Source organism: Scomber scombrus, chromosome 21, assembly GCF_963691925.1.
Source record: "Scomber scombrus chromosome 21, fScoSco1.1, whole genome shotgun sequence".
Lineage (NCBI taxonomy): Eukaryota > Metazoa > Chordata > Actinopteri > Scombriformes > Scombridae > Scomber > Scomber scombrus.
Genome location: NC_084990.1, coordinates 21,926,145 through 21,953,537, shown reverse-complemented (window position 1 = coordinate 21,953,537; position 27,393 = coordinate 21,926,145). Strand labels below are relative to the sequence as shown.

General features: G+C 39.1%; 1 protein-coding gene across 3 annotated transcripts in view; it reads right to left on the bottom strand.

The window, feature by feature from the left end:
- Positions 1 to 27,393, bottom strand: part of LOC134002965 (ankyrin-3-like) — a 165,040-nt gene that overhangs the window by 57,648 nt on the left and 79,999 nt on the right. For 2 of the 3 annotated variants that reach the window (XM_062442035.1, XM_062442036.1), the window contains exons 3-17: positions 26,085 to 26,183; positions 23,456 to 23,554; positions 20,143 to 20,241; positions 14,642 to 14,827; positions 11,770 to 11,868; positions 10,656 to 10,754; positions 10,261 to 10,359; positions 9,941 to 10,138; positions 8,227 to 8,325; positions 6,479 to 6,577; positions 5,458 to 5,556; positions 4,625 to 4,822; positions 2,160 to 2,258; positions 1,816 to 1,914; positions 178 to 375 (exon numbers count right to left, since the gene is read on the bottom strand). In XM_062442035.1, coding sequence (XP_062298019.1) covers positions 178 to 375; positions 1,816 to 1,914; positions 2,160 to 2,258; positions 4,625 to 4,822; positions 5,458 to 5,556; positions 6,479 to 6,577; positions 8,227 to 8,325; positions 9,941 to 10,138; positions 10,261 to 10,359; positions 10,656 to 10,754; positions 11,770 to 11,868; positions 14,642 to 14,827; positions 20,143 to 20,241; positions 23,456 to 23,554; positions 26,085 to 26,183 — 1,869 coding nt within the window. Of the gene's footprint in view, positions 1 to 177; positions 376 to 1,815; positions 1,915 to 2,159; positions 2,259 to 4,624; positions 4,823 to 5,457; positions 5,557 to 6,478; positions 6,578 to 8,226; positions 8,326 to 9,940; positions 10,139 to 10,260; positions 10,360 to 10,655; positions 10,755 to 11,769; positions 11,869 to 14,070; positions 14,095 to 14,641; positions 14,828 to 20,142; positions 20,242 to 23,455; positions 23,555 to 26,084; positions 26,184 to 27,393 lie in introns of all 3 variants that reach the window. The other variant, XM_062442037.1, reaches the window with a different exon arrangement.

Genomic DNA, 27,393 nt, shown 5'->3' with positions numbered 1-27,393 from the left:
ACTAAGATACTAATTTTTGGAAGTAAAATTAAGGCCCTGGCCATTAAACACTTGTTTATAGCACTCAAACACACACTAAATACTACTTTTCATCTTGTAAGTACCATGTTTACCTGTAAGAAACACACACACACACACACGCACACACACACGCGTCTGTAGAAATGGTGAACGCACCTTATTGCCCATGTTAACAGGAGCGTCTCGAGCCAGCAGCAGCGTCACTATGTCTACGTTGCCTTCCTGCGCTGCGAGGTGCAGAGGAGTGATTCCCTGGCGTGTGACTGTGTTGGTGGAAGCGCTGTACTCCAGTAACGTGGTGGTTATCTCCATCTGATTCTTCTTGGCTGCAATGTGGAGCGGTGTGTAGCCGTTCTGGTGACAGAGAAACAGAGAGTTAATTTCAACAATATAACACTTATTTCTCAGCTAATAACAGTATAATATATTATGTGCATTTCTAACAAATACATTAATAAGAAGGAAGATGTGTGCTGGCTTGGAATCCGATTATAACCCCAAGACATAATGGTTCATTTGAGAGAGCTACTGATTATTTGTATTATTGATTATTCTGTCAGACTTATCAATTAGTCAATTTGCCTTTAAAATGTCAGAAAATGCCCAAGATATAAGCTCAAATGTCTTGTTTTGTCCCGACTAACAGTCCACAACATAAGGATATTCAGTTTTTACTGTCACAGAAGACTAAAGAAACCAGAAGACATTCACATTTAAGAGGCTGGAACCGAAGAACGACTCAAAATGATGGATTGATTATCAAAATAGTTTAATTTTTCTGCCAGTTCGTCGCAGCACTAAATTGTTAACACATTTAGAAAAGAGAGAAGAAAAAAGTGGCAACTCTCTCTCTGAAGGTCTGACTGATACTTTAAAGTATTTCATTGCTTTCCTGCATTGTATTGCATTCTGAAGTCTTGTCATCGCTGTAAGGTTGCCAGGCAACCAGCGGACACTTCAGGAAGTTATCGTACAAGAAAAAGTCAAGCACACAAACCCGCCTAAAACTGCAACTTGTAATCTTTATACTTCAGTTCGTACAGCTTAAACAAACGACTTATTAACTTATGACTTATTAATTAGTGAGCTATAGAAGTCCCTGCTTCCAGATTTTATGCTAAGCTAAGTTAAACTAACTGGCTACTGCCTTATATTGGTTTGTAGACTTATCGAGTAAATCTTATCATCTAACGCAAGTTCAGCGTGCCAAGATGCTCGGAAAATAAATATTCTAGTTATCTGAACACTTTCTAAAATGTATTTCTTTTCAAATATTTTGGATGGGGAGGCATGGCGGCATTTTATGCATGATGGATATCAAATGAGGTATAAAAAAAAAATCAAATGAAGTACTCTACTGGTGTCACTATTACTTTAAGGGCACTGGTATTAATACAGGTATCATTATTTTTTAAACAATAATGAGCCCTTATAGAGATCCGCTACAATTCTTGCATCTTTAGGGTCATTATTGGATATTATATCAGGAAGTTAAAGTTATTGAGGCTTTGTTGATTTCAGTGGCAGCTCTTTCTGGGTGGATGCTTTCAGCGTGGAAGAGCTGGTTCACCATAAAACAAAGTGCATGTGGGTGACTGAATCTAGGTCAGCCTGCTTTCATCCAGAGCCAAATAGAAAGAGAGAGAGAGAGAGAGAGAGAGAGAGAGAGAGAGAGAGAGAGAGAGAGAGAGAGAGAGAGAGAGAGAGAGAGAGAGAGAGGTTTTGGTGCATTAATGCATTAAGTAACATTCAATCTAACCTCCTATGAACACAAACACTTTGACTGACTCTTACCTTCGCAGCAGCGTGCGGTGAAGCCCCCTGGTTGAGCAAGAGCAGCGCCACCTTCTGGTTATCATAGTGTGCTGCCACATGCAGTGGAGTTAGTCCACTCTGAACACACACACACACACACACACACACACATAGATGTACACAAGTATTGTTAGAAGGTGATATACAGATAGTGCTGTAAGAAGCAGAGGTGATAAAGTGATAAAGATAATATACTGTGGAAGCAACACGGAGTCAGATAATATGATACTGTGCACAGGTGAGAGTGCATATAAATTAGCAGTGTTGTAAAAGTGCTCAAATACTCTCTTTGTGTGTCTCTTTCAGGCTTAAAAGTGCGTTACCTTCCCAGCAGCGTCAGGTGGAGCGTTCTTCTGCAGAAGCAAGTTAGCGACCTCGATCTTCCCGTATTTTGCTGCTACATGCAAAGGAGTGAAGCCCTTCTGCAAAGACACGACAGGGGAAAAATGACATTAAACAACATGTAACACAAACTCTACACTGTGCTAATAATTCAGCTACTAGTGACTATTTAGTAGACCGGTTTGGAAGGCTAGCTCTCCATTTATTCTCTATACCATGTGTGTTTAATCACATGTAATTGATTCATTTGTGGCGTTATGTCATGACAACATGGGGAATTGATTACTTTGTGCTTAAAAAAATGATGAGAAACAATAAGGGCTGCGGGTGTGGAAGGAATGAAATTGGATGTGTGTGTGTGGTGTGTGTGTGTGTGTGGCGTGTGTGTGTGTGTGTGTGTGTGTGTGTGTGTGTGTTACATCAGATTCTTCAGCTGTGAGGCAACGCAGATCCGTGACCGTAGTTCAAAACCAACCGGGCCAACCTCTGCGTGTGTGTGTTTGCACATGTGTATTGTATGTGCAGAAGGGTTCAGTAATAATTATGGGACTTTGACAGAAGCCAGACTGTTTCCCTGTATCCATGCATGTATCCATATCTGTCATCCATTAATAAAAGACATATATGCAACTTTTTTTTTAAAGCCACACTGAAATTATTAAGAAAAATTGGCCACATTTCTGCTTCATCCACCCTTTATTTACTGGAGCATTAAGTCATGTTTTATCTTTACGGCCCTCTGTGGGGGGATCAATATGAATAGTAACAACACTAAAAGGCAAACACCCACCAGCCCTCGAGGCCTCTTGAAAAAACATTCGCCTCTCGAGCATGCTGTGGCTGAGAGTTTCTATTCTTCTTTGTTATGCTCACTTAATGTCATGTGGTAGCAAAAATCATACTGCATCAACATGGAAAGGTTGAGTTAAACCACTAACTATGAAGATTGTTTATGTTTATTATAGTTAATACTGAAGTTTTTTAAACACTGCAAATCATTTTATAGATGTGTAGCAACAGTCCACACAAACTTAATTAATTAATAAAACCAAAAAAGTGTAAATTCATGCTACTTATATTTAAATTTACTGGCTCCTGGTTGTTAAAACTCTCAAAAGGACTTAAAGAGATTTAATATTAGGGCGATGAGTGGACCCTTACTTTGATTTGCCAAATCCAGTGTTTAGAGTTAAGGGACTTTCCTCTATGTTGAATATAAACTATAAAAGCCATAAAACGCTCTGTTGGAGTTTAAATTGATGTTTTGAAATGAGTAATGCATTAAAAAAAAAAAACACTAAAAAAAACCCCACTCCAGGAACAGACTCTAGAGAGAACTTTCTTTTGACCCAGCTCACCCATTGGCAGACAGTCAACTGTAACTGGTGTTGCTCACTCCTGAAGTTTTATGGAGCTGCTGCAACAGTCTTGCAGTAACACAGCAGCAGATCTACAGCTGTACGCCACCTTTTCATTTAGACACCGTAGAAATAAACACTGGCTGCTGGACACTGATGACACGGAGGTCAGATTCAGTCACTGCACAGTAGATTTAGAACTGATCTAAAGGTAAAACACCCGACTGACATAAGAAACAGCCTGCTACTTTGATGTAAGGTTACTAATGAGAGCTGATCATAAGCAATATTTTATGCATATTTGACCCTTTTTTCTTAATTCAAGTTGAATGTGTATGTTCATATGTTTTTGATTGTTCCTTATTTATAGGTAATTATAGTTATTCAATTCAATTCAACTGCGCAATATACATAATATACATATTTTATTTCACTTTAATCTGTGCAACAATAATATCCTCTCTGGTATATTACCACTCAATACTATTATTACTCTTGTAAATAACATAAATAATGTCAGGATTATTTGACTATATATTTTTTACTATTATTGTTCTTATTGTTTTTCAAACTTATTCATTGTTCTTTATTCTTTTTCTTATTGCTGCTTTTCTATTTTTAATGTCCACTTGCTGCTCTAATAATGCAACTTTCCCCATTATGGGACTAATAAAGTAATATCTTATCTTATTGATTATTATAGTTAATTGTAGTTCATTATAAATAAATATAAATTTACACTGAAGTTTATTGTTTCTTTGCAAGTTTTAATAAAATTTTAACCAAATTTGAGGGATCATTGAGAAAAATGTGTGCTTATGTATAAATTGTTATCGGCTGATGTATGGATATTGAAATTTTCTTCCTCCCTAATATCGGTATCAACATAGGCCCCAAAACTCCAGTATCGGTTAGTCCCTATTACTAATAAAAATGAGCAGTGGAGCCAGTTACTAGTTGTTTCTTTTCTACTCTTGGTCTTTTGTCAGCATCTACTGGTGAAGTAATGTGTGTTATAAATGTTCAGCTAACAAAACAACCAGTGTCTGAGAAGTGTCTGTCTCCACACATCAGATGAGTGAGTTTACCTTGGTAGTGATGTCCAGACTAGCTCCTTTGTCCAGCAGTGCTGAGGCTATATCTCTGTGTCCCTCTCTGGCCGCCAGGTGTAAAGGTGTGTATCCGGAGCTGGTCGTGGCGTCTGGGTCCGCTCCGTTTGCCATCAGCTGGTGGACGATGTCTTGCTTCCCGAGACGGCTTGAGATATGCAGCGGAGTCTGGTCGTCCTGGGGTCAACCATCAAACAAATATTTTTTTAAATTGATACCAAGAAAACAAAAGATTACAAGCTGATATTAGCATGAGAAAACTGAACTGTTGTGTTGACCTTTAGACTAAAACCTATTGAATTAGTCTCATTTATGACCATTTTAGACAAAATTTCTATTTCCATTTAGGATATTTACACAACTGTAAGTGACACTCTGCTATCATAATAGCTTTGCTTGTATAATATTGGGAAAAAGGCCATTTAAGGGCACATTTTAAGTGAATAGGAAAATTCTGATATTTGTTGTATGTGGGCAAAAACTCATGAAAAAAATCATTTTTTCTTGCATCAAGTGTCATTTTTACTCATAAGACATTAATAACAAGAGGACAAACCCTCAAACTGAAAACTAAAAATGAAAGTTTCTGTATAATAATTAATTAATTAAACTTTAGCAAAGACATAACAACACAAACACACAGGATCGGTTCAATGTGTTTTCAATTAATCACATTTTTATTGTGAATTACAAACAGACACAAACACAGACAGACACAGACAGACATAGACACAAACACACACACACACACACACAAGCACACACACACACACACACACACACACACACACACACACACACACACACACTACCTTGGCCTTGGCATCGACTTGTGCTCCGTTCTGGACCAGATATCGGACCACATTTGACTGTCCTGCCCTCGCTGCCATGTGGAGCGCCGTCTCCCCTCTCTGGAAAACACACACAACACACACACACACACACACACACACACAAGTTATTCCAATTTCTTTTCCTCCAAATTCCTCCCTCTCTTTCTCACTTTCTCTCTATTATCACCACAGTCACACAGATGAAAAACTTCAATTTCCAATGCTGCGGAAACTCCCTTTCTTTTAAGATGTACAGAGAGAAGGAGAGGCAGAGAGAAAGAGAGAGACCCCCTCACTTTCCACACCCAACCATAATGACGTCCCATAATGCTCCGTTTCTACGGTAACCTGGCCACAGACACGGCGTGGGCGACCAAATACTTGGGGTTGAAGAGTTGCCTGTGCAGTTACTCTTTCCCCCCTCTTTCCCTCTCTCTTTCCCCCTCTCTGGTTTAGCTCTGTTTGCTCATTACTCATCTCGGGCCTTTCTCCAATCTGTCCCCCCCTTCTCTTTATTCCTCTTTCTCCTTTAATGTGGTTTAACGGTTAACGGGATCAGTATTAGAGTTTCTAGCTCCTATAGTGGATCGATGATGGACAAGATGACTGAGAGATTCTTTCCCTTCACATATTAATATTTCCTTTTCCTCCTGCCTGACGTTTTTCTCCGCTGCCTGATCCAGTAACAGAAGGTAGGTAATGTAGGATAGCGTTTGCATTACTCTATTAGTCTCTTTCTATGTCATCAAATGCTCAGTTTCTAGGAGAGAAAAACCCCCTCTGTGAACATGCCTTGTCACGTTGTTTCTCTCAGGCACAGAGGACAGACAATCACGCTTTTATTGATTATAAACGGAGCTCTTATAAGCTGCTAAAGATGAAAAAAAAACACATTTTGTTATTCTGCTGTTTTCCCTTTCGTCAAAAACAAAAGTAGGACAAGACAGAGAGAAAGAAAGTTAAAAAACCTATAAAAAATAAAGTTTTTTACTGAACTCACCACATTGCTGGTGTTTGACGAAGCCCCGTGGTTGATTAGCTGGTGGACGATGTTTTCGTGTCCCATAAACGCTGCAACGTGGATGGGAGTCAGACCGGACTGGAGGGAGAGACACAGAAGAGATGAGATGAAATTAAAAAGAGGAAATGACCTGTCTTTAGCGTATTTATTGTTACATAGTGTCCTGTTAGTCTCATACAAACACACAAACCCACATTTACAAAACATCCCGTCTATTTTACTGTCTGATACAACAATATGTAAAAGGTCGGACATACTCTTATTCCTCTGTGCTATAGAGAAAGCTATAATCATGAAGACACATATTATACTGTAGTTTCTTCTCCCTCAACCCCACATACACCATCCTGTTGCTGTAAATAATCACTACAGCACCAAGCATGTATTAATCTGAAAAAAGTCTCCAATAAATGCATCCTTTCTTCCTGTTTGAGAGCCTTTTGCTAAGAGCTAAAGGGCCCAGCTATTTTTACAAAATGAATCGAGTCCTTTCTTTAAAATAAAACTCCATTTTTAAAAAAATGTTCATCTCCAGTAGGAATGAATAGTCAGGGTAACAAATCTCGATGGTGATGCAATTTGTTGACAATAAGAAGAATGTGCACAGATGTCTACTTTGCAAACTGCTCTGTAGAGTCAGAGCTGGTATAATATGTAGTTTTATTTATAAACCCAAAAGCATTCAAGCAGCTGGTTGTTAGTCCGGTGGATCGTATCACTCCACTTCTCAGATCTTTACACTTGGCTTCCTGTCTCTGCTGGTTTACACATATATGTCTGATGTGCTGCTACGTTATGAACCATCCAGACCTCTCAGGTGGTCTGGGGACGGGTCCGCTTTCTGTCCCCAGAGTCAAAAACTAAACCTGGAGAAGCAGCGTTGAGTTTTTTATGCTCCACATATCTGGAACTAACTCCCAGAAGACTGCAGATCTGCTCCAACTCTCAGTTCTTTTAAATCAAGACTGAAGACTTTTCTGTTTGCGACTGCTTTTTATTGAATCCAATTTTTAGGGGTTAATATCTCACAATGCACTTTAACCTTTTATTCTCCTGTTTTTGTCTGTCTTATTTTATTTTAGCTTCATTTTAATTCAAATTTAGCACTTTTAGTCATATTTAAATGGCTGTTTTTTCAGCATGTGTTGCTTTTATATCCTGTCTTGATGCATTTTATGTTTTATGTAAAGCACTTTGTTGTTGAAATGCCTTGCCCAAAACATTCCCTATAAGGTCTTCCTTATAAGATATAAGAGAGTTACATATGGTCAAAAAAAATCCAACTGTTTTAGGTAAACTGAGCAACCCAAAACATATTCACTACACCTTTTGGTACACGTGGTAAATGAGAATCCTCTCTTCCAGTGTATTTTTAGCTAAATAAACTAAACCTGCAGCAGCTGAGAATAAATGAGTAAATAAGGTGTTTTACTGAATGTGAGTCCTAGTTAGTATCAGGCTCAGATTAGGAGCAAATTTAACCCAGGTGGAGAGACAAAAAAAATCAAGAAAAAAACGGGTGCATCTCTTTCCAGTGATGCACCCTGAAGTTTAAAGAATACAAGAACAAGATACTTCAGCTCCAGACACTGTCGCTGTCAAATAGCAAACATGTTATACTGCTCCAAAGATGTACACACACACAAACATACAGTACACACACACACACACACACACACACACACACACACACACACACACACACACACACACACACGCACACCTACCTCAGTGACTGCCTGTATAGACGCTCCATGCTTCAGAAGTAGCTCCATCACCTTGACTCTGTTTTTCTTGCAGGCAATGTGCAGAGGAGTGAAACCATTCTAAAACACACACAACAACAAAAATATAAATATACACATTTTGGTGGAAAACAAAAGTCTAAAAAAACCTCTCTTTGTGTGTGTCTTTGTAGGACTTGCGGAGCCGGCTGAAGACAAATCTGGAACGCCAGATGGAAAATACAGTACAAAGAGAGACTTTTTTTTCCACTCTCTTCTTTCACTCTTTCTCTCTACCTCCCCTTCCTCAATACAAACCAAACAGGCAATGTGTGGAAATAACTGACTCAACTGTAAGCTGTAACCACAAAAAACTTTAAAAAAAACAACAACAAACAAACAAAAACAAAGTATGCTGCACTGAAACAGATACTTTTCTTTACACTCACACTCCACTCTCGCCAACACGTACACTCTACCTCCCTCCTTCCTTCCCTCCCTCTCTCTCTTCCTCTCTTAACTTTGAGGTTTCTGGCTCAATCCTATGACTTCATTTTCCTCTCCATGTCCTTTTTTTTTTCTCCCCCCCCCTTTCTCATTCTCTCTGTCTATAAAGTCCCAGAGCTCTAACCACACCCAGACTTCTCCCATTACAGCACAGAGATGTCTGTCTTCACGCCAAGACAGTGGCCACAGCTTTAAAGTCTCTTGTTGCCTCCTTGTCTGTTTCCTTCATTCATTTTCTCTTCATGTTCACTCTCTCTCTTTCCTGTGATCTGTCTTTTCTCCCCATCAAAGACCCTTATGACTCTATTATTGTTACAAACAAAATGCAGGTTAAATGAAGGAAGAAAACACCCAAAAAATAAATAAAAAAGACCAGAAAGAAGGGAAGAAATGTGTTTGGTTGGTTGTTTATGAGATAAAATAATCAAGACTTAACTACAACAGATAACAGCTATCCAACTGCCACAACCTCGAGCAACACTGCAGCTTCAATTCAACATGTACTTCAACAACTGCACGTTTCTATCCCTTTTTTTAGATACACACCTCATTACATTAATGCCGGTATTTTAACAGGTTGGTCCCTTGTTTTAAATGAGCCTCGAAGTCCAATTTTCCATAAAAAATTGCAACAGTAATCTTGGTGGAGTGCATAAATTCTCCACCATGCTTTAAACATCGCTCGATCTCAGCTGAATGCATATACACTAATGTAAAGTCGAGTTAAATGAGACTATTTTAAGTCAACGATCAGTCCATAAAATGTGTTTCCATTCATTAGTGAGGGACAAAAGAGGAAAAAAAAACCCTTAAAAACCAGTCCAACAAATATTTCCGCTTTGACTTCTGCCAAATGTCCACAACATCCAGCAAAAAGCGCTTCACACTGCATGTGATTTGTCATTTTTAACAATCCTAGAGCACTGTCAGGCTGCAGCTTATGAAACAGGAAGAAGAATTATATTTTCTATCTATTAAATTCTGAAATTGATGAAAAAATGTATTAGTGGAAATACAGGACCAGTCTTATTGGTCATATCCTAATATCCTATCCCATTCCCTCTCTACATTATTTGTCTTAAACTTGCAGACAACAAACTGCTGGACAAGTTCTCTCTCTCCTCTTTATCTTCACATTCCTTCTGATACTTTTGGTTTTTCTGATTAAAGGGTTAAAGGGTGAATCTGTCTTCCCCTCCTTCATCCTCACCAGAGCCTTGGCGTTAGGGTTGGCCTTTTTATCCACGATGACCTTTGCCACCTTGTAGTGTCCACAGTGTGCGGCCACGTGCAGCGCCGTCAGGTAATCATTAGTCACGTCGTCCACGGGAACCTCGTGGTGCAGCAGCAGCTGGACGCAGTTCAGGTGGTCGCCCTGCGTTGCCATGTGGAGCGGAGACAGGCCGTTCTGGAAGAGATGAGGGATGAGGGAGGAAGAGTTATGACAGCGGCTGAGAAGATATTTTGTGTGGAAGAGCGAGACAGATGAGAAGAGTGTGATAAGAATAAAAAAACAGACTGGAGGCGTACCTTAGTCTTTGACAGTATCGGAGCTCCTCTGTCCAGCAGCATCTCCACCACCTGCTCATGGCCGCTCCTGGCTCCACAGTGGAGAGGAGTCAGACCATCCTGTGCAAACAAACAGTAGACTGTCAGTAAACTAGCTGCTGGCTCCAGGCTGATGTTCATCTTTGAACTTCAGCCCATCACTGACAGTATCCCTCCAAGCAGAGGCAAACACACTGCAGGTGGTCGAGAGTCTTTCAGTCCTGTTTGTATACTAAAAAAAAAACCTACAACTAAGCAGCTTTTGACTGTGTGGAGATGATGTTAGTGTGTGCTTAGTGTATGAGCCTGTAAAGGAAATAAAGTGCATTTTATCCCATTAAATACAAACATAACTAATAGCTAATGTGTGTGTTTACCTTGGTCCGTGCATCTATCTTGGCCCCTCTCTCCAGCAGCAGTCGCACCATATTGCTGTTGCCGCGTTTGGATGCTACGTGAAGCGGTGTTATGTCATTCTGATGAGAAAACGAAATGAGCATCATTTCATTTATCAGTAACAAACTTGTTGTTGCTGAGAAGAAAAATAACAGAATATGAACCAAAAAACAGAAAATGCAAACTCTGCCTATTGGTCACATATTCTTAAATAATTAATAAAACTGATCAAATGTATGATATTGCCCATACAACCAGATATAATTGTACAGTTTGTGAATGGACTAAGCTGTAGCACACATTTCAGAGAGCCAGTCAATGCCTTGTCTGAAATGTGCTTACTCAATTAGAGAAATGTCAAAGAGCTCTCTTTGACATTGCAGAGGGAAAATGGCTAAATATCCCCCTCTAGAGGAATATGACCATTTTAAATGCAGCAATCTGGTTTGACCGTTCTTTTGCTTTCCTGGTTTTTTCCCTTCATCTTTCCCCCTAGTGAGTGAGATTGAATAGGACACTATGCACTGTGTAAAGCTGTATTTGTCAGGTGTTTTATATAGTTAACAAATAGCTTTTAAGTGTTCATTGCCAATATGTCTTTAAAATAAGGCCAAACAAACTAATTCCTACATAGTTTAGCACAGCACATGTTGTTGTTTTGCTCTCATTTCGTCTCCAGCTACAGTGGATCTATACTACAGCACTGTAGGAACCAAATACCAGGAAATGTAAACTCTTACCCATTAAAATTGAATTACATTTTAGTTTATTTAAAGTACTGATTGACATTAATTATTTGAACATGAACAGATTCACACATTTAGCCCCCCCCGCCCGCCCCACACACACACCAAGAGAGTCAATCCCTACGATCTATAGGGTCATAAAACATGCAGACAGTATGTGCATGTTTCTCCAGCAGAGTGACAAGGACAGCTGCAGAATTACACATGTCAATATGAGATTCCTGCGCACTTTACACACAGAAATACACACACACACACACATTCCTGCATACTGCCCCGCCCTCTCATACTGCTGCAAGAACTCACTTCAAATGGGTCTATATCTCTCTCTGTGTGTGTGTGTGCCTACCCTCGCCTTGAAGTCCACAGCTGCCCCTCTGTTAAGCAGGAGTGTTGCTACGTTGATATTGCCGTAGTGCGCCGCAATATGGAGAGGAGTGAAACCGCTCTGAGAGAGGCGACAGAGACAAACAGACAGACAGACAGACAGGAAGACAGGCAGACAGAAAGGAGCAGAATTAATTAAAGAGAGAGGCAAAGGGGAAGTAAAGCGTTTCTCATAATGAGCAATGGGCAAAGCATGATGACACATTACGTAGCAGTTGACCAAAAGCAGGCTAACAGCAGCACAGCAGACCAGAGCTGAGCAGAATTCATACATGCGTTGAAATAAGTGACATAATAAAATCAAAAAGTGCTTCATTTTCCTTTAAAAAAAAATAAAAAATAGAAACTATATATTTCTACAGTGCGCTGTGACTTGAGTGATCTGGATTGGGTGAAATCGCAATGTGCAAGCGTTTTTAGCTCCTGTCAAATGAAAACCATGCAAATTTAAGGAATGTGAGACCAATGAAAGCTTAATTAACTTTAATACAGAGTGTCCATTCCACTCCTTGGTGATACTCTATGCTTTCATCTGACAGGAAAAACACATGCAGGTGAACATGCATCTGCAGTAGTTAAAAGCAAACTCGATTTTAATGGCAAATTCTAGCTTTAAAAAAAAAACCTAAAGCAATCCCTATAAGACATGAAACATAAGCATATAATGTGCTATGTGAATGACTGCAATCTTGCAAGTGATGCTATTCTGAAAATGTATTAATCCTGAACAGAAATAACGTCTTTATTCAGGGTCTTTTTTTTTTTTTTTACGCATTCAAAGCAACACGCAAGAAAATTCAACATGCTATCGATGATGTAATCCAGAATCAAAGCAGATGCAACTGCTTTGTGAGCAAAGTGACAGTAATTAGCATTAATTCAAACGATAGTCAGCACAATTTCACGTTTAAGTCCGTTAAAAATCCAATGAAATAATCTATATATCTACATACTGTCACTACAGCTCTAGTTTTTTTCTCTCATTGACAACTTGATGAGAGTTTTTTGTTTTTCTTTGACAAAAAGTTGATCACATGCACAGTAAATTCTCTTTTAAACTCATTTAGACATTACCCAATTACAGCAAATACAGCAGTAAAATAAATAAATAAAACAAAATGAAGATTACTGCACATCTTAAACAACCACTCAAGCAGTTACAAAGAACAAAACTACTTTTTTTTCTTGTCAACAGATGTCACAAATATTATTGGATCGCATTAAAAAGAGATGCAACTGTGGACGGAGAGAGAGAAGTTAAACATAAAGACAGTTTCATGTCTTTATGGAAGGATCAGGCTGTTTGCTGTAGCTTCATATCTACTGTTCATATGTGAGAGTCAGTGTTGGGGAGTAACTAGTTACATGAAACAGCGTTATGTAATTTAATTACAATATAAATGTAATTGTAATCCGTTACAGTTACTGATGAAAAAGTTGATGATTACAAAGGAGGTTACATCTGAAATCAGACCTTTAAGATTTTGCTCAGGAGGATTTTTTCCTCATTTTTTAATATTTAACATGTTAAAAGTAATCAAAAAGTAATCAAATGTAATAAGTTACATTACTTTGATGAAGTAATTGAAATAGTTACATTACATATTACACTTTAAATAAAGTAACTAGTAATCTGTAATCTATTACATTTCCACAGTAACCTTCCCAACCTGCTCAGAGTGATATTTAAAAGACAAATAGTAATTCCAGGTTAAACACACTGCGGCATGATCAGAAAGCAGCAAACTGATATCTATAATATATGCACACTAAATATTTGTGTTTAGCATGTTTTTATACCCTCAGTCTACAGCAACTGCAGCAAGGAGTCACGTTATCCCCTCAAAAGATTTAAAATCGGTCCACCTGGAATGCAAATGAGGCTTTTTTTTGCTGTAGCAGCGGCTCCAAAGGATATGATTAACTCATTGTGCATACGTTACAATAACTTATTAAGAAGATAGAAGTATGCTTGTGATGAAAAACTGTTTTTTTTTCTCTCCTCCTTCTCAAAAGCAGAAAGCCACGGCAGTGCACATAAAAAACAAAGTCAAAACGTGATGCATTCTTTTTTTTAAAACAGGCACACAGACGAGGAGCTGTCAGCAGCAAAAGCATTCATGCCAGCATTTAGTGTTCATGCTAGCAGACAGAAGGCTTTGGCTTTGCAATGGTGTGACCATGAATGGACAATGAGAGGAGAAGGAGAAGGAGAGGAGGAGAGGAGAAGGAGAAGGAGAGAATTGGACAAGAGAAGGTATACCTCTGTTGTTCTATTCACCATCATCTAGAAAGGAAAAGGTCAAAAGGGGGAAGCGGTAGGGTAAGAAAAAGGAACAAATAGCGGGAGCAGGAGGGGGAAGAGGAAGAGGAAGAAGAGGAAGAGGAGGAGGAGGAGGAGGAGGAGAGAATGGGGTGGTTAGTGCACCACAACAACTACAACAACACCACCACCATGGTTGCACTGAAGCTGTAGGATGGGTTTATGAGAATGTGGCCAAAGTTAATGAAAAGAACTAAAAGGCGACCACACTGAGATACGACACAACTGGAATAGTGCAACGCTCCCTTATAATTTGTTATTAATTTTATATTTTTGACTATTTAAAAGAAAGAAATAAAGAAACTAGCACCGAACAAGGATGTGACACACAAAAAGACACTTGGTGAATTTAAAATAAATACATTAAACACTTTTATTCCACAAAAAAAAACATGCTTTGGGACTTTGATGCTTTTTAGGAATCGAAGAAAAAGCAGCATTGAGTTCAGAATAACGAACACGATGACAGAACAGGTCTACTGTAGTCCTGCCTTCCCTACAGAGACGTTACCTTGGACTCCACGTCGGCGTTGTGGTCGTTCTGGAGGAGGAGGGCGGCGGCCTTGGTGTCATCTTTCCGAGCGGCGATGTGCAGCGCTGGGAGGCGCACCTTCCCCTTGGTGTCGTTTTCCAGTAGGAGGGAAACCACTTGGTCATGGCCCTGCTGCAACGCCACCGCCAGAGGAGTGAAACCGTCCTGTGGACCAGAAGAAACAACAGAGACCATCAATGCAAAGATATGCAACACGGACCACACGGATACTTCCTCCCAGCTGCAAGCACATTATTTGTATATAAGTGTCCAGTTATAAATATAGCAGGATCAATAGAAGATAGTTTTTTTAATGTAGCATAGTTATACATAACACAAAATAACAGATATCTGATGTGAAGCATTTGGGAATAAATAAACCCCCGAAATTGTGACTGATAACACATAAAAACAGCAACAAACAACATACATAAAACAACAGACAATCAGACACATAAAATACACTATGCATACAAATTTGAATATAAAAATGACAGTAATAAATATAGGAATGAAGAGTTTTAATCAATGCTTTGCTATTTTTTATCGTTCTCTTTTCATTTGAGTCTCACCTCAGATACAATAAACATTATTATAATACATTAAAAAGAGTCTATTGCCATGCTAGCGGCTCTGTGAAGCTGGGATGTTTTGGTCGGGATGCTAACACAACATTGTAGTGTTTGGTCCATAAAATGTGAGAAAATGGTGAAAAATTATTGATCATAGTCTCCAAAGCCAAAGATAACATCCTCAAATGTCTTGTTTCGTCACGACCGACAGTCCACAATCCAAAAATATTAAATTTACTATCATAGAAGCCTAAACAAACCTGTCATACAGCCATTGTCATCCATAGAAAACAAGACATGAACACCTACTTTACACACCTGCCAAGTTTACCTGATTGTCTTTTTTGATTGACAGCAGCAGTGATTCAAAAATCAGCTACTGGTTCTCTTTAAAGTATCAACCAGAGAAAAGTTCAATCAAAAACCTTGTGAATAATCAAACACCTTCACTACAGTCGTGCCCTTCCTGCTTAAAGCTACATTACATAAATCAGACATCTTTGTTTTTGATGTCTATTAAGCAGAAGAAACACACATGGGGTCAGCAGCGGTGCCGAGCCTCCTGAGTAAAGTTAGTATTCCTTTCTCATAAGCAGCTCTGCAGTGTTTCTGTCTCTCACACGGCTCAGCGTGTCTCCGTGCATGCTAACAGGCAGACACACACTCCTATACGGCATCAATCGTCAATACGGGGGTTAAAATGTGATTTTAAACAATAATAATAAACTTGAGTCAATGATTACAAAGGTTTCTACAAATTAAGGCTAATTCACTGATCGTAAGACTGTCATGCACTGAAAAACTGATGCTACTGCAGCTTTTAAGTATCAAAAATCACATTAACAGTCTCTGACACTTTGTTTTTGTTCTTGACATCAGCTGCCACCATCACACCAACAAGCACATAATAATCCATTTGTGGTTGAAGCATTTTAGCTAATGCTCTAAAGATACTCTAAGTGCTTGGGTAGGATTCAATGTCTCGCTCAAGGACAAGACGAAAGGAAATTTAGCTGCTAATGGGCACAAACCAAGAAGCAGAACATATGAAACTAACAGTCTGCTGCAGAAACATCCACTCATAAGATCCACAGCAGAGGCTAGGAGCTGCAGTATCTAAGAATTATCAGAGAAAAGGAAGATTTCAGTGTGTGTGTGTGTGTGTGTGTGTGTGTGTGTGTGTGTGTGTGTGTGTGTGTGTGTGTGTGTATATGTCTGTACACAGGACACCGCCTGTCAAGATAAAACCAATCCGGCATCACTACACCCACACATCAAAGCGCAGCCTCCTCCTCGGAGACTCTGCATAGCACACAAATATGTGCACACACAAAACTGTACAAAGGAGAACGTCTATGCAGACAAACAAACACACACACACACACACATATTCAGAATCAGATGCACTCGGATACGTCTGGAAGGAACACACACACACACACACACACACACACACACACACACACACACACACACACAGACACAGACACACAAACATGTTAAATAAAATGCATAAATGTATCGTTTTTTTTAAGAGTTTCTAAAGTCATAAGCCATCCCGAAGCGCTACCAATAGGAAGCCAATTAAAATGAGTTTAATCCAAAATAACGAGAACACACAAAGCTGTGCCTGATGTTCATTGTAACGGGGCTACGAACAAATAATTTAAAAAAACTGATCTGAAAAAGTGTCCCTCACATTTAAAATAAAAAAAATAAACATCAAGGGCAAAATGTGGATATTAACGCAGAGCAGTTCATACATAGATGGTCGGAAATATATCTATATATCTATATATATATATATATATATATATATATATATATATATATATATATATATATATATATATGTATATATATATATATGTATATGCATAAAAAAGGATCAAAGATAAAGATAAAGGATTTTTAAAAGGTCTCAAATCTGATCTATTCCACCTCATGCCATCCTGAAATGGTTAAATATGAATTATTAAACACGGGGAGATGCTTCAAACATGGATATATATTTCCCCACCGCATGAATAATTCATCATGTCTCCCACTGAAGGAGACTGTGGGGAGAAGGAAAACGGGGAGAACAGCAGCAAAGAGCAGAGGCAGACAGAAGGAGGGATGATGGGGAAGGAGAAGAAAGAAATGGAAGGAAAGATAAGGAGGAAAGAGAAGAGAGGGAGTTGTTTTGTGACTAGTCAAGGACGGATCTCTGTAAATAAGTACACAACGCTCCACAGCTGATACACTAATTGAGATACATGTAGCGTTCAGAAAGCACAGGAAGGTTCTTCAGTGTTTCTTACTGATATTTTTTAACATTATAGGTTTTTGAACTTGCTTGAGCCAATGAAAGGAGCGTCTCATTATACAATAAAACTTCAGGAATGTGAGAAAACATGGAAAAAATCTCTGCTTGGATCAATAATGTGTGTCAGATCACCACATTAAAATCCTTAAGATGACCATCTACTCATCTCCCTCATTAAAAATGACAGAATCTGGAGCATCCTATGGCGTCTTATTGTTTGAGGCGCATACCACATAACTGCAACATCCAAGGCTTGACTCCTCATTTCCTCTCTCTATACTGTCTGTCAAATGAAGGCAAAAGCCTGAAAAAATCATCAAAAAACTAAAAAAGTGCAGAATTGATGAATAATTAAACATATTTTATTCCAAAAGTTGTATCCTACTTCATTGAAAAGTCCATTCTCAGTGTTTTTGCACTGGAGACTCCAAATTTCTACATCACACTTGTATAAATTACATACTGGACAACCAACCATAATTGGCTCCAAACTACTTGAGCCTGGTCCTTAAAATCTGAGGTTTGATTAAAACAAATCTCAGGTGATCCGATCACAAGTGAACAGCCAAGACTCATTTTGTTGCATCTGCACAAGGTGAAAAGGCCGTCTGCACAGTTATCACCTACACAAGTGCCACATTTGTTTTTATTGTGAGTTAAGAGCTAATAAAAAATGTTTCAAGATGACATATTTCCTGTTATGTCCTTGCCAGGGAGGTAATATATATGAAACATTCAGGGTCTCAGTGAACACAGAGAAACTTTCCCCATTCAGTAGATGAAAGTGAAAACAGCCTTTAAGTGTCAAACTATTTTTAATGATTTACATCATCAGTAGGAAGAAATGAGCTCAGAGCTGAGTGACTCAGACCGGGTGAGGAAGTCTGAAAGTATTGAGAGACAGAGTATAATAATATCGGTAATTTAGAATAATGACAACTGTGATAGCCACGGCAGCACAAAGCAAAAGGCGACACTTAGGGCTGGGTTGGGGTTATATTGAATATCTTTTGTTGTCTTTTGCATCTTTTATAGACCTGGTTTTTGGTTTTTTGGATGTTTTATCTTTCTTTTGGGTAAATAAAACCTTATTTTCAGCCTACACTCCTGTCTCCTCATTGCCTCACTGCTTGGTCCCTAACACCAACCTTTAACTTTTAACCCTTTACATACTGTTCATATTTTGACTCATAATTAGTCTTTACCCGAATTCACATTCATAAATTCCCCATCAGTCATTACTAAATGTTGAATTAATCCTTAATGAAGCTGTCAGAGAGCGAGCAGAGTATACTCTATTTATTTATGGGAAAAAAAGATCAGTATTTTATGGTCAAAGAGAACATTTTAAAGAATAAGTTACATTTTGTACATTTCAGCTGCGCAAACATTTTTTTTAAATGATGCATTTTATTTCCATTTTTGTATACTGTGGGTCACATGAGGAAAAGTCCAGCTGAAAGAAATGAGTATAGGATGTTTTTAAATTTCTCAAATGTAAAAATGGGACAAATTTGACCCTGAACAGTATGTAAAGGTTAAGATAAAATGATGAACGATAGATTTAGATACTTTTAAGTTTGACTTCACAAATACAACCTCCTAATTCTGCCTTACTGCACAATGTTGGAAACGAAGGTGTTCAAGTCAAAATAAGTGGCAACTGTTAAACATCCTGACTATGACTGGTAACTGTTGTGTTACAGGATCTCTTATTACACCCAGTATCATGTGCAAAACTTGGTAATTGAGAGTCAAATAGGTTGTATATTTTAGTAATGGTTTGGACTAACTGTGCTGTAGTTTCCATATCTACCTTATCTCAGCAATGCAGACAACCAGCCAATGATAATAAGCATTGTGTCAGCCCCGTTGAGGCCATTTAGACGGAGAGGTTTGAGCAAAGTGTGGATGTTTTTGTCTCACTTCAGTCTTGCAGGGGAGGCAGTTGGCTGCGTGCCGGCACTACTGCAGATGATGGATCGTTGTGATACACTCACAGCGTAGCACTTGCTCACGCCACAGATGTCAGACATTACTGGTCCTTCCCTCGCAGCCAAGGTCACTCTGAATGAATTCATCACCACGCTGCTGCTAATGCTGCTGCTGATGATGCTGATGCTGCTGATGATGCTAATGCTGCTGCTGATGCTGCTGCTAATGCTGCTGCTGTTGCTGCTGCTGCTGCTGCTGATGCTGCTGATGCTGATGCTAATGCCTGATGCTGCTGCTGCTGCCTGCTGTCCCTCTCTTTTTTTTTACCACTCAGTCAACAAATAAATCTAAAATTGAATAATCTAATAATTACCATTGATTATTTTTACCATTTTTACCCATTCATTATAACTTATTATGTTATTCAGCTATTGTCTCCTAAACGAGCCGCTGGAGGCAGGCCTCTATTTACCATTTGCAACAAAGAATCTGTTGGTCATAATGCTGCAGTGTAATTATGGGGAGGCTAAATGGGGTCTGGGATGAAGGGTAGCTATTAGAGGCTGTTATGTGCTCGTGAACGTATGTGTGTGTGTAAACAGGCGTTAAATGTCGATCTACTGGATATTATCTGTTTGTGTTTATGTGTGTGTGAGTTTATTTACCTCAGTGGCGATGCTCTGACTGGAGCCGTTGTCCAATAAGTACTGAACCACATCCATGTGATTCTCCTGCGCTGCCATGTACAGCGGAGTGAAGCCATTCTGTGGAGGAAGAGAGGGAAAAAAATGCTGAATCAGACCTGCGATCATGATCAGGTTGGTTTTAAAAGCCTGAGCCTCACATTTTAGTCTGGACCCTGGAAACTTTACTGAGCTACTGAACCTTATATTTCCTTCAGTCTGCAACACTTCAATCCTTTTCTTCTGTTGTCTCCATTGTTGTTTAAATAACTGTCATGAACTTTTCAAGCCTGTTGCTCTGTCATTAGCTGAGCTGCAGTTTAAAAGTTGAAGACAGGTTTGAAACTGTGTTGTTTGGATCAAAATCACAAGGTCTGTAGAATCCCATTGCTTAACTTTAAACTGCACCTTTGTTTTTGTCTAAAGCAAGTTGCTGTTTAAAGTAGAGGAAACTGTGTCTGAGGCTTAATTCAAAGCTGCTGCAGACATACTATATTATAGTCTATAATAGAGGTTTCATGATGTAAATCAGTAAAAAAAAAAAAAAAAACTGTTTAATTGCATTTAAACATCTTCCTCAATTCAATTTCAAGCCTGAAAAAATGGTTATCGATTATTATCTAACAAACTGAAGGGTATGATAGTCTTAGAAGTAACAGTATACTAGTGTATAACCTAGAGTAACTAATGCACAATCACATGGCATGACTAGTTAGGATGGACATGGAGAACATGCAGTAAATGTGTGAATAATTTAGGAAGATGAGACAGATTAACTGTTTATTGTAAGGCCGATTCCCGCTGCAACTTTAATGTAAGCGAATATATTTTTGATACTAAGCTAGCAGCTGATCGCTAAATGTAGCTAAGTTTATCAGACGCTATGTGACACAGCAACAACACCTACATGTTTACTTCTTTAACATGTGTATAGTTTTTTACTTGTTGACATTTTCCAATAAAGTGAGAAGAAAAGAAAAGTTTAGGGAAAGTCAAACCAAAATGAGAAACAATAAGCAAACGTGGATCATTTTAAAGTACACAATAATGGATTGAGGTGATGATCCGTGAATATCTGTGTACTGTTTGAGGGCATTGTGGACGATTTTCAAATTCAATAAGCTCCAATATCGCTTTATGGCAATATTGGATTTACAGGATTTTTGCATTAATGTGATGAAGTACCTTGATGTGTCAGGAATGTATCAGCCAAAAACAGACATCAGGCTTTTTAATCTATTAAAGGTTTTACTCAAATGAATTTCCAGAAGTTTTGCTTCATCATGTATCGCTGCACAACACCATGATAGGATCTACAGAGCAGGCACGTTTCGACCTCTGCTGCTGCACATGGATGTACTTATTCCAGCAGACCTATCATGGAGTACATACTGCCACCTCTGTACATACCTCACACCTGATAACACAGAGAGGAGATAAACGCTGATCTGGTTTTGTAGAGGACCCTCTCTCTGTATGAGTATGTGTGTGTATGTGTGTGTGTGTGTGTGTGTGTGTGTGTGTGTGTGTGTGTGTGTGTCTGTATAGCACAACACTATAACAAGGCCAAGAAAAACAGATCTCCATAGCAACACAAGGATCCAAAAATCATTTCAGCATGCAAAAAAGCTCATCCTCCTCCTCTCTTTCTTTGTGCTCGCTCTGGTGTCACTGCACCAACAGTCTTTCAATCATAGTTCACTGTCTCATAATACATATTTAAACTTCATCGTTTAAACTTTATTGGCAACTATGACCAAGGGCACAGCGGGCGTAGAAGTAGTTTAAAGGAAATAGTGCCTTAAATACTGAGCAATGCGTTTCATATTCAAACACTTATCACATAAATGACTATTATCTCAAACGCTGCATGACAAAAGGCGGCGTTTTGCAATGTTGATGTGGATTATGGGGTAGCGGAGCACTGCAGAGGCAGCGTCCCTGTGATTCAAAAGCATGCAGTCATTGATTGTGTAAACAAACACACACAAACAAAAGGTATGTGTCACCAGTTGTTCTGTGGCTGTGTAATATGGAACCAGAAACACACACACACACACACACACACACACACACACACACACACACACACACACACACACACACACAGACACACACACACACACACACACACACACACACACACACACACACACACACACACACACACACAGACACACACAGATTAAGACAAAAAACTACTGACTACTGTAAGGATCAGTGTGTTTTCTTAACCCTATTATTGTGAGTCCAGATCTTAAAGGGGAAGTTTCGTGCACAATTCTTATTATATTTATATTCGGGGGCTCTACTGGAACATCTTTGCATGGTTTACAGTTCAACAAAACTTCTTATTTATCTTATTCTGACTCTCAGTTCAGCTTCTGTCTGAAACAGACTGTGTTAGCTCCTGTTACTTTAAGTCTCCTCCTAATGAACCCTCTCCATTGTGATTGGTTAGCTCCCAGCAGCTGCGTCATGGCAGATATTTTGCCACCTCTGGAGCCTATATGTAAATAAACATACATATCCTGTTCCAGTGGCTTACACACTGCATCAAAACAGTGATAAATATCATACGTTAAAACAAATCTTATTTAAAAAAAACCTGCAATAATACAGATAATAATAATAATAATACCATAATCCTAAAATAATTAAATTAATAAAGAACTGCAGTGAGTTTCAGTACAGTACCACGCGTCAATACAGACTTGATTTTCAACCTCTCGACAGCTCCAGCCAAGGTTTTGACGTTCACATCATTATGGTTGCCGTGGTAACCAGAGCGGTGTGTATGTCTGTGTGTGTGCTGACTATTGAATGTAGGCCAGGCAGCACTGCAGAGATGCTGACACAGCATACGTGCACACACACACCACACCAGCAGACACACACACACACACACACACACACACACACACACCACACCAGCAGGCAGACACACACACACACACACACACACACACACACACACACACACACACACCACACCAGCAGACACACACACACACACACACACACACACACACACACACACACACACAGATGGGCAGTGTGTGTACAATACTTGCATATATATTTATTTACATGGACACACACACTCATACATGGACACACACACTCATACATGGATTTACAACCAACAAAGCTGATTTCACAAATAGGAAAGCTTTGTAAGTTTGTGTGTATGTGTGTGTGTGTGTGTGTGTGTGTGTGTGTGTGTGTGTGTGTGTGTGTGTGTGTGTGTGTGTGTGTGTGTGTGTGTGTGTGTGTACATGTGTGTGTTTTTTACCTGTGACTGTGCATTGACGTTGGCGCTGTGAGTGACGAGCTCCTTCACCACGTCCGTCTGGCCGGCCAGGGAGGCTATGTGCAGGGCTGTGTTTCCTTTCTGCTTCGGAAAATGAAAGAAAAAACATTTAAGTGACTCATAACTTTATCAGCATTAATAAAACTGTGTCAAACTCTTCATCAAAGTACACAAAGGAAATATTTTGCATATGGTTTATCCATACAGTGTTTTGTTTTTTCCGTCACACCTCTAAATTGTTTTATAAATGTTTGTCAATTATGGGAATTCATTTGCTCCTCCTCCAATTCCAGTGTGAGTAATTAAATAATACATAAATTAAATATTATAATTATACATTATACAGATTATTTAACATTTAGATCTTATTCAGCACCAGCCCTGTGTGTCTGATGCCATTCAACCCCTGTGGTACTTACATATATGCTTTTAAAAATAATCATATTTATATACAAAATAGATGCTAAAATCTTTCATTATTACATTAAACAAAACAAAAAGTCATGTAGGGTCATATTGACTTTCTGTTTTCACCACAAACAATTAAGAAATTACACAAACCCGCCTGACTCGGAGGGGAAAAAGCTAAATGTCTAGACTGAAAGAAATACTATCTAATCATGGAGATGAAGAAACTGGCAGAGAAACAGAGAGAGAGGACAGAGAAGCAGTGATGGAGACAAACAGAGAGAGAGGAAGGATATTCTCTGATGTTGAAAAAGTGAGTCGGTATGAGAACGAGAGAGACATGCATACTGCGTCTCTAATGGATGCACCTGTTGTATGTGTGTCAGCTATAACACGCTGCAGCTGTTGCCATGTTGTCAGTGCTGCTGTCACTACAACCTCCACATATACACCTCCCCTCATTCCTGAGTCTGGAGTGCTGCACCTCCTTTTTCCTCTCATGCTTTCACCCCTCCAACAAACTGCAAGTCAGTTCATTTAAACTTGCCTTAAAAACTGAATTACAACATCAAAGCACATTTTCATGGCTGCGTCGGAAATCACTCCCTTATTCACTACTCCCTATATAATAAACACTATATAGTTCACTCAATAGTGAGAGCAGCAAATCAAGCTTTCAGACATTAACTAATTAACTTAATTTTGATTTGTCACCATCAGCTTTGGGTCATGCAACGGTAGTTTTCACACTTTTTTTGTTCCATTGTGGAATATTTAAGGGCCATATAGTGGATATACATACACACTCAGCATTTGGACACTCAAATACAATGGTGGAGGTTAAAGTAGTGCACTATATAGTAAATAGGGAGTGATTTTGGACACAGTCGTAATCTAACTATGCACACAGTTACACACTGAATGAAAGCTGGATGCAGTTTCCAGGTAGTTGCTTTCTTTGTATGGCTACCATCTGTCTGGTGAAAGTAGTGTAGAGCAGGTTTATCAGAGGTTTTTAACTGAAAACAGATGCGGCTGATGAGAAGGTGAAGCTGTGAGCTGTAAAACCATGAAATGCTGTGAAATGCAGCGTGGAAACGATGGGGGGGGGGGAAACTGAGTCGGATTTTCTTTCTACTTTGCTCACTATAGAGCAACTCAGTGTTAAACAGTATTCTCTCTATGTAGATATTGTATTGTGCTGTCCGTTTGTTGCATCTATATTCATGTATCTATTTGTTCAACTACTTTATTTGTATCTTGATCATTGTTGTGTGTGAGTGCATTGAGAGCTACTATAAACCAGAGTCAAATTCCTTGTCTGTGTGAATAATCTTGGCCAGTACAGCTGATTGTGATTCTGATGAAGTAACTGGATAACTGTCCGCTTTCTGCAGTAACAGCATGCAAACCTGAAACCTAGATTTCCAAGTTCCTCAGGAGAACGCCAATTTTCGTGGCCGTGCTTCACATACGCAGGTTTCTACTGAGGTTTTTACGAGTAAGCATGAGCATGACAAGGACTCCAGACAGTGAAAGCCATGTGATTCATCCTTTCATTCAAAATAATTCCCCTGAAACTCCAATTGACACTAAAGCTAAGCGGCCACTTGTCACTGAGTCTGAGTAACTTGATTATAAAGTTGGCCGTTTTTTGAAATCCAGACACATCCAAGGAAAGAAAATTAATGCTTTTACTTGCATCACTAATGCACTTTAAATAAGTAAGCTGTCGTTCCAATATAAAATATAATGCAGGTAACTTGTCATGTAAACGTGTTGACTGAACATCATGAAGTGGAACAACCAGATGATGCAACCTCAGCTTCAAGCAGCCTTAATTACTTTTCAGTGAGTTTTACTGTCACATATTTCCTATACAGCCGCCTGCTCAGCCAGTCAAGACACATTTATGTAGTAAACACTGTCATGCACGCGACGGTATCGACAATTTCTTTTCACTAAATCAGTCGACGTTTTCTCTCAGCTAACACGGAGCCATTCATCTCTTTTAGTGCTGCTGAAGCAAAGTGACTTTGGAAAGGAGCTGATGCAGCAAAGTATGCGTGTGTGACTTCATGCATACACTGTGTGCCTGCATGAGTGATTATGTACGTATATGTGTGTGTGTGTGTGTGTGTGTGTGTGTGTGTGTGTGTGTGTGTGTGTGTGTGTGTGTGTGTGACTCCTGGGTGGCACACACCTTGGTAGCTGCGTCCACATTGGCACCCTGCTTAATGAGCTCTGCCACCACCTCCACATGGCCCTCCTTCGAGGCCAGATGGAGAGCATTCAGACCGTTCTGTAGAGAGAGAGAGAGAGAGAGAGAGAGAGAGAGAGAGAGAGAGAGAGAGAGAGAGAGAGGGGGGGGGGGGAAAGAAAATAAAGGAGATAAATTGGCGAACCTCGTGCGTGAACCGCTCGCTCAAACTGATTAATTCATAAGAGTGATTTAAGAACATTTGTGGCATTCATCAATTTCCTCTGAGGTACGAGCTGAATGTGTGAGTTCAGAGCTGTCGTACGAGTCATGAACAGATAGAAACACATGTTTAATCTGAATTAATGTGGAGTTTGAATTGGATAATAGACTCAGCAATGTTAAATAACTAAAACAACATTTTTATTCTTTGTTTTTATTGCTTGTGTACTTATTATTTATTCTTCTTTCTTTCTATTTTGGCGAAAAATGTCAGTAGTTAATAGGAAATGTCTCTGCATGTCTCTGTGTAACCCAGGTTAGAAACTAAAATCAGTCTAGCCAACCCCCAGACTACCCCTGAATTATAAATATCTGGGTCAGGGTCTGGGCTGGGATTCTTTACTACTCAATCTCTACATTCAGGGGTCTGGGGATTTTTTTTTTCATTCTTTTTTGTCCCGTCTGGTTTTGCCTGGACTCGTATAATCTTTTCTTTGATGGTGAACTACCTACGAATCCATGAAAATGGGATTAAACTGAACCAGCCACTACCTCCCCCCACATTGTGTGTGCAGTAAAATGAACTAAACTATTTTTCCCCTCCTCTCTTTGAACCACTGAACTTAAACTAGACCCTTGGAACTCGTGGACATAATCTGAAAGGCCTATTTTTGTGTTTTGTATTTATTTGTGTGTGGATTTTTTACATTATTGCAACACAATATTTAAAACTTACTCATCAGGTCCTTTAAGCTAATCACACATGCTGCATCTATCCAGTATCATCTTCTGTTGCAGCTGACAGTTTAACATCACTTAATGAAGCCTATAAAAGCCTATTCTCTAGTATAATATCTCAGTAACTATCACATCCGTTGACCACCTCCCATCATGGACCACTTTTGCCTTGTTAAGATGTTTTTTGCATCTAATGTCATGTCAAATGATCCCCTCTTTATTTCACAGTATCCCTCTACTCTTATGACACATCATTGGCAGCTGGATTCATGTTTTCTAATTATTATGATTCAATTTATAATGTTATTATCTACTGATTCTTATAGTCTTTTTTAAAGGCACTGATTATCCT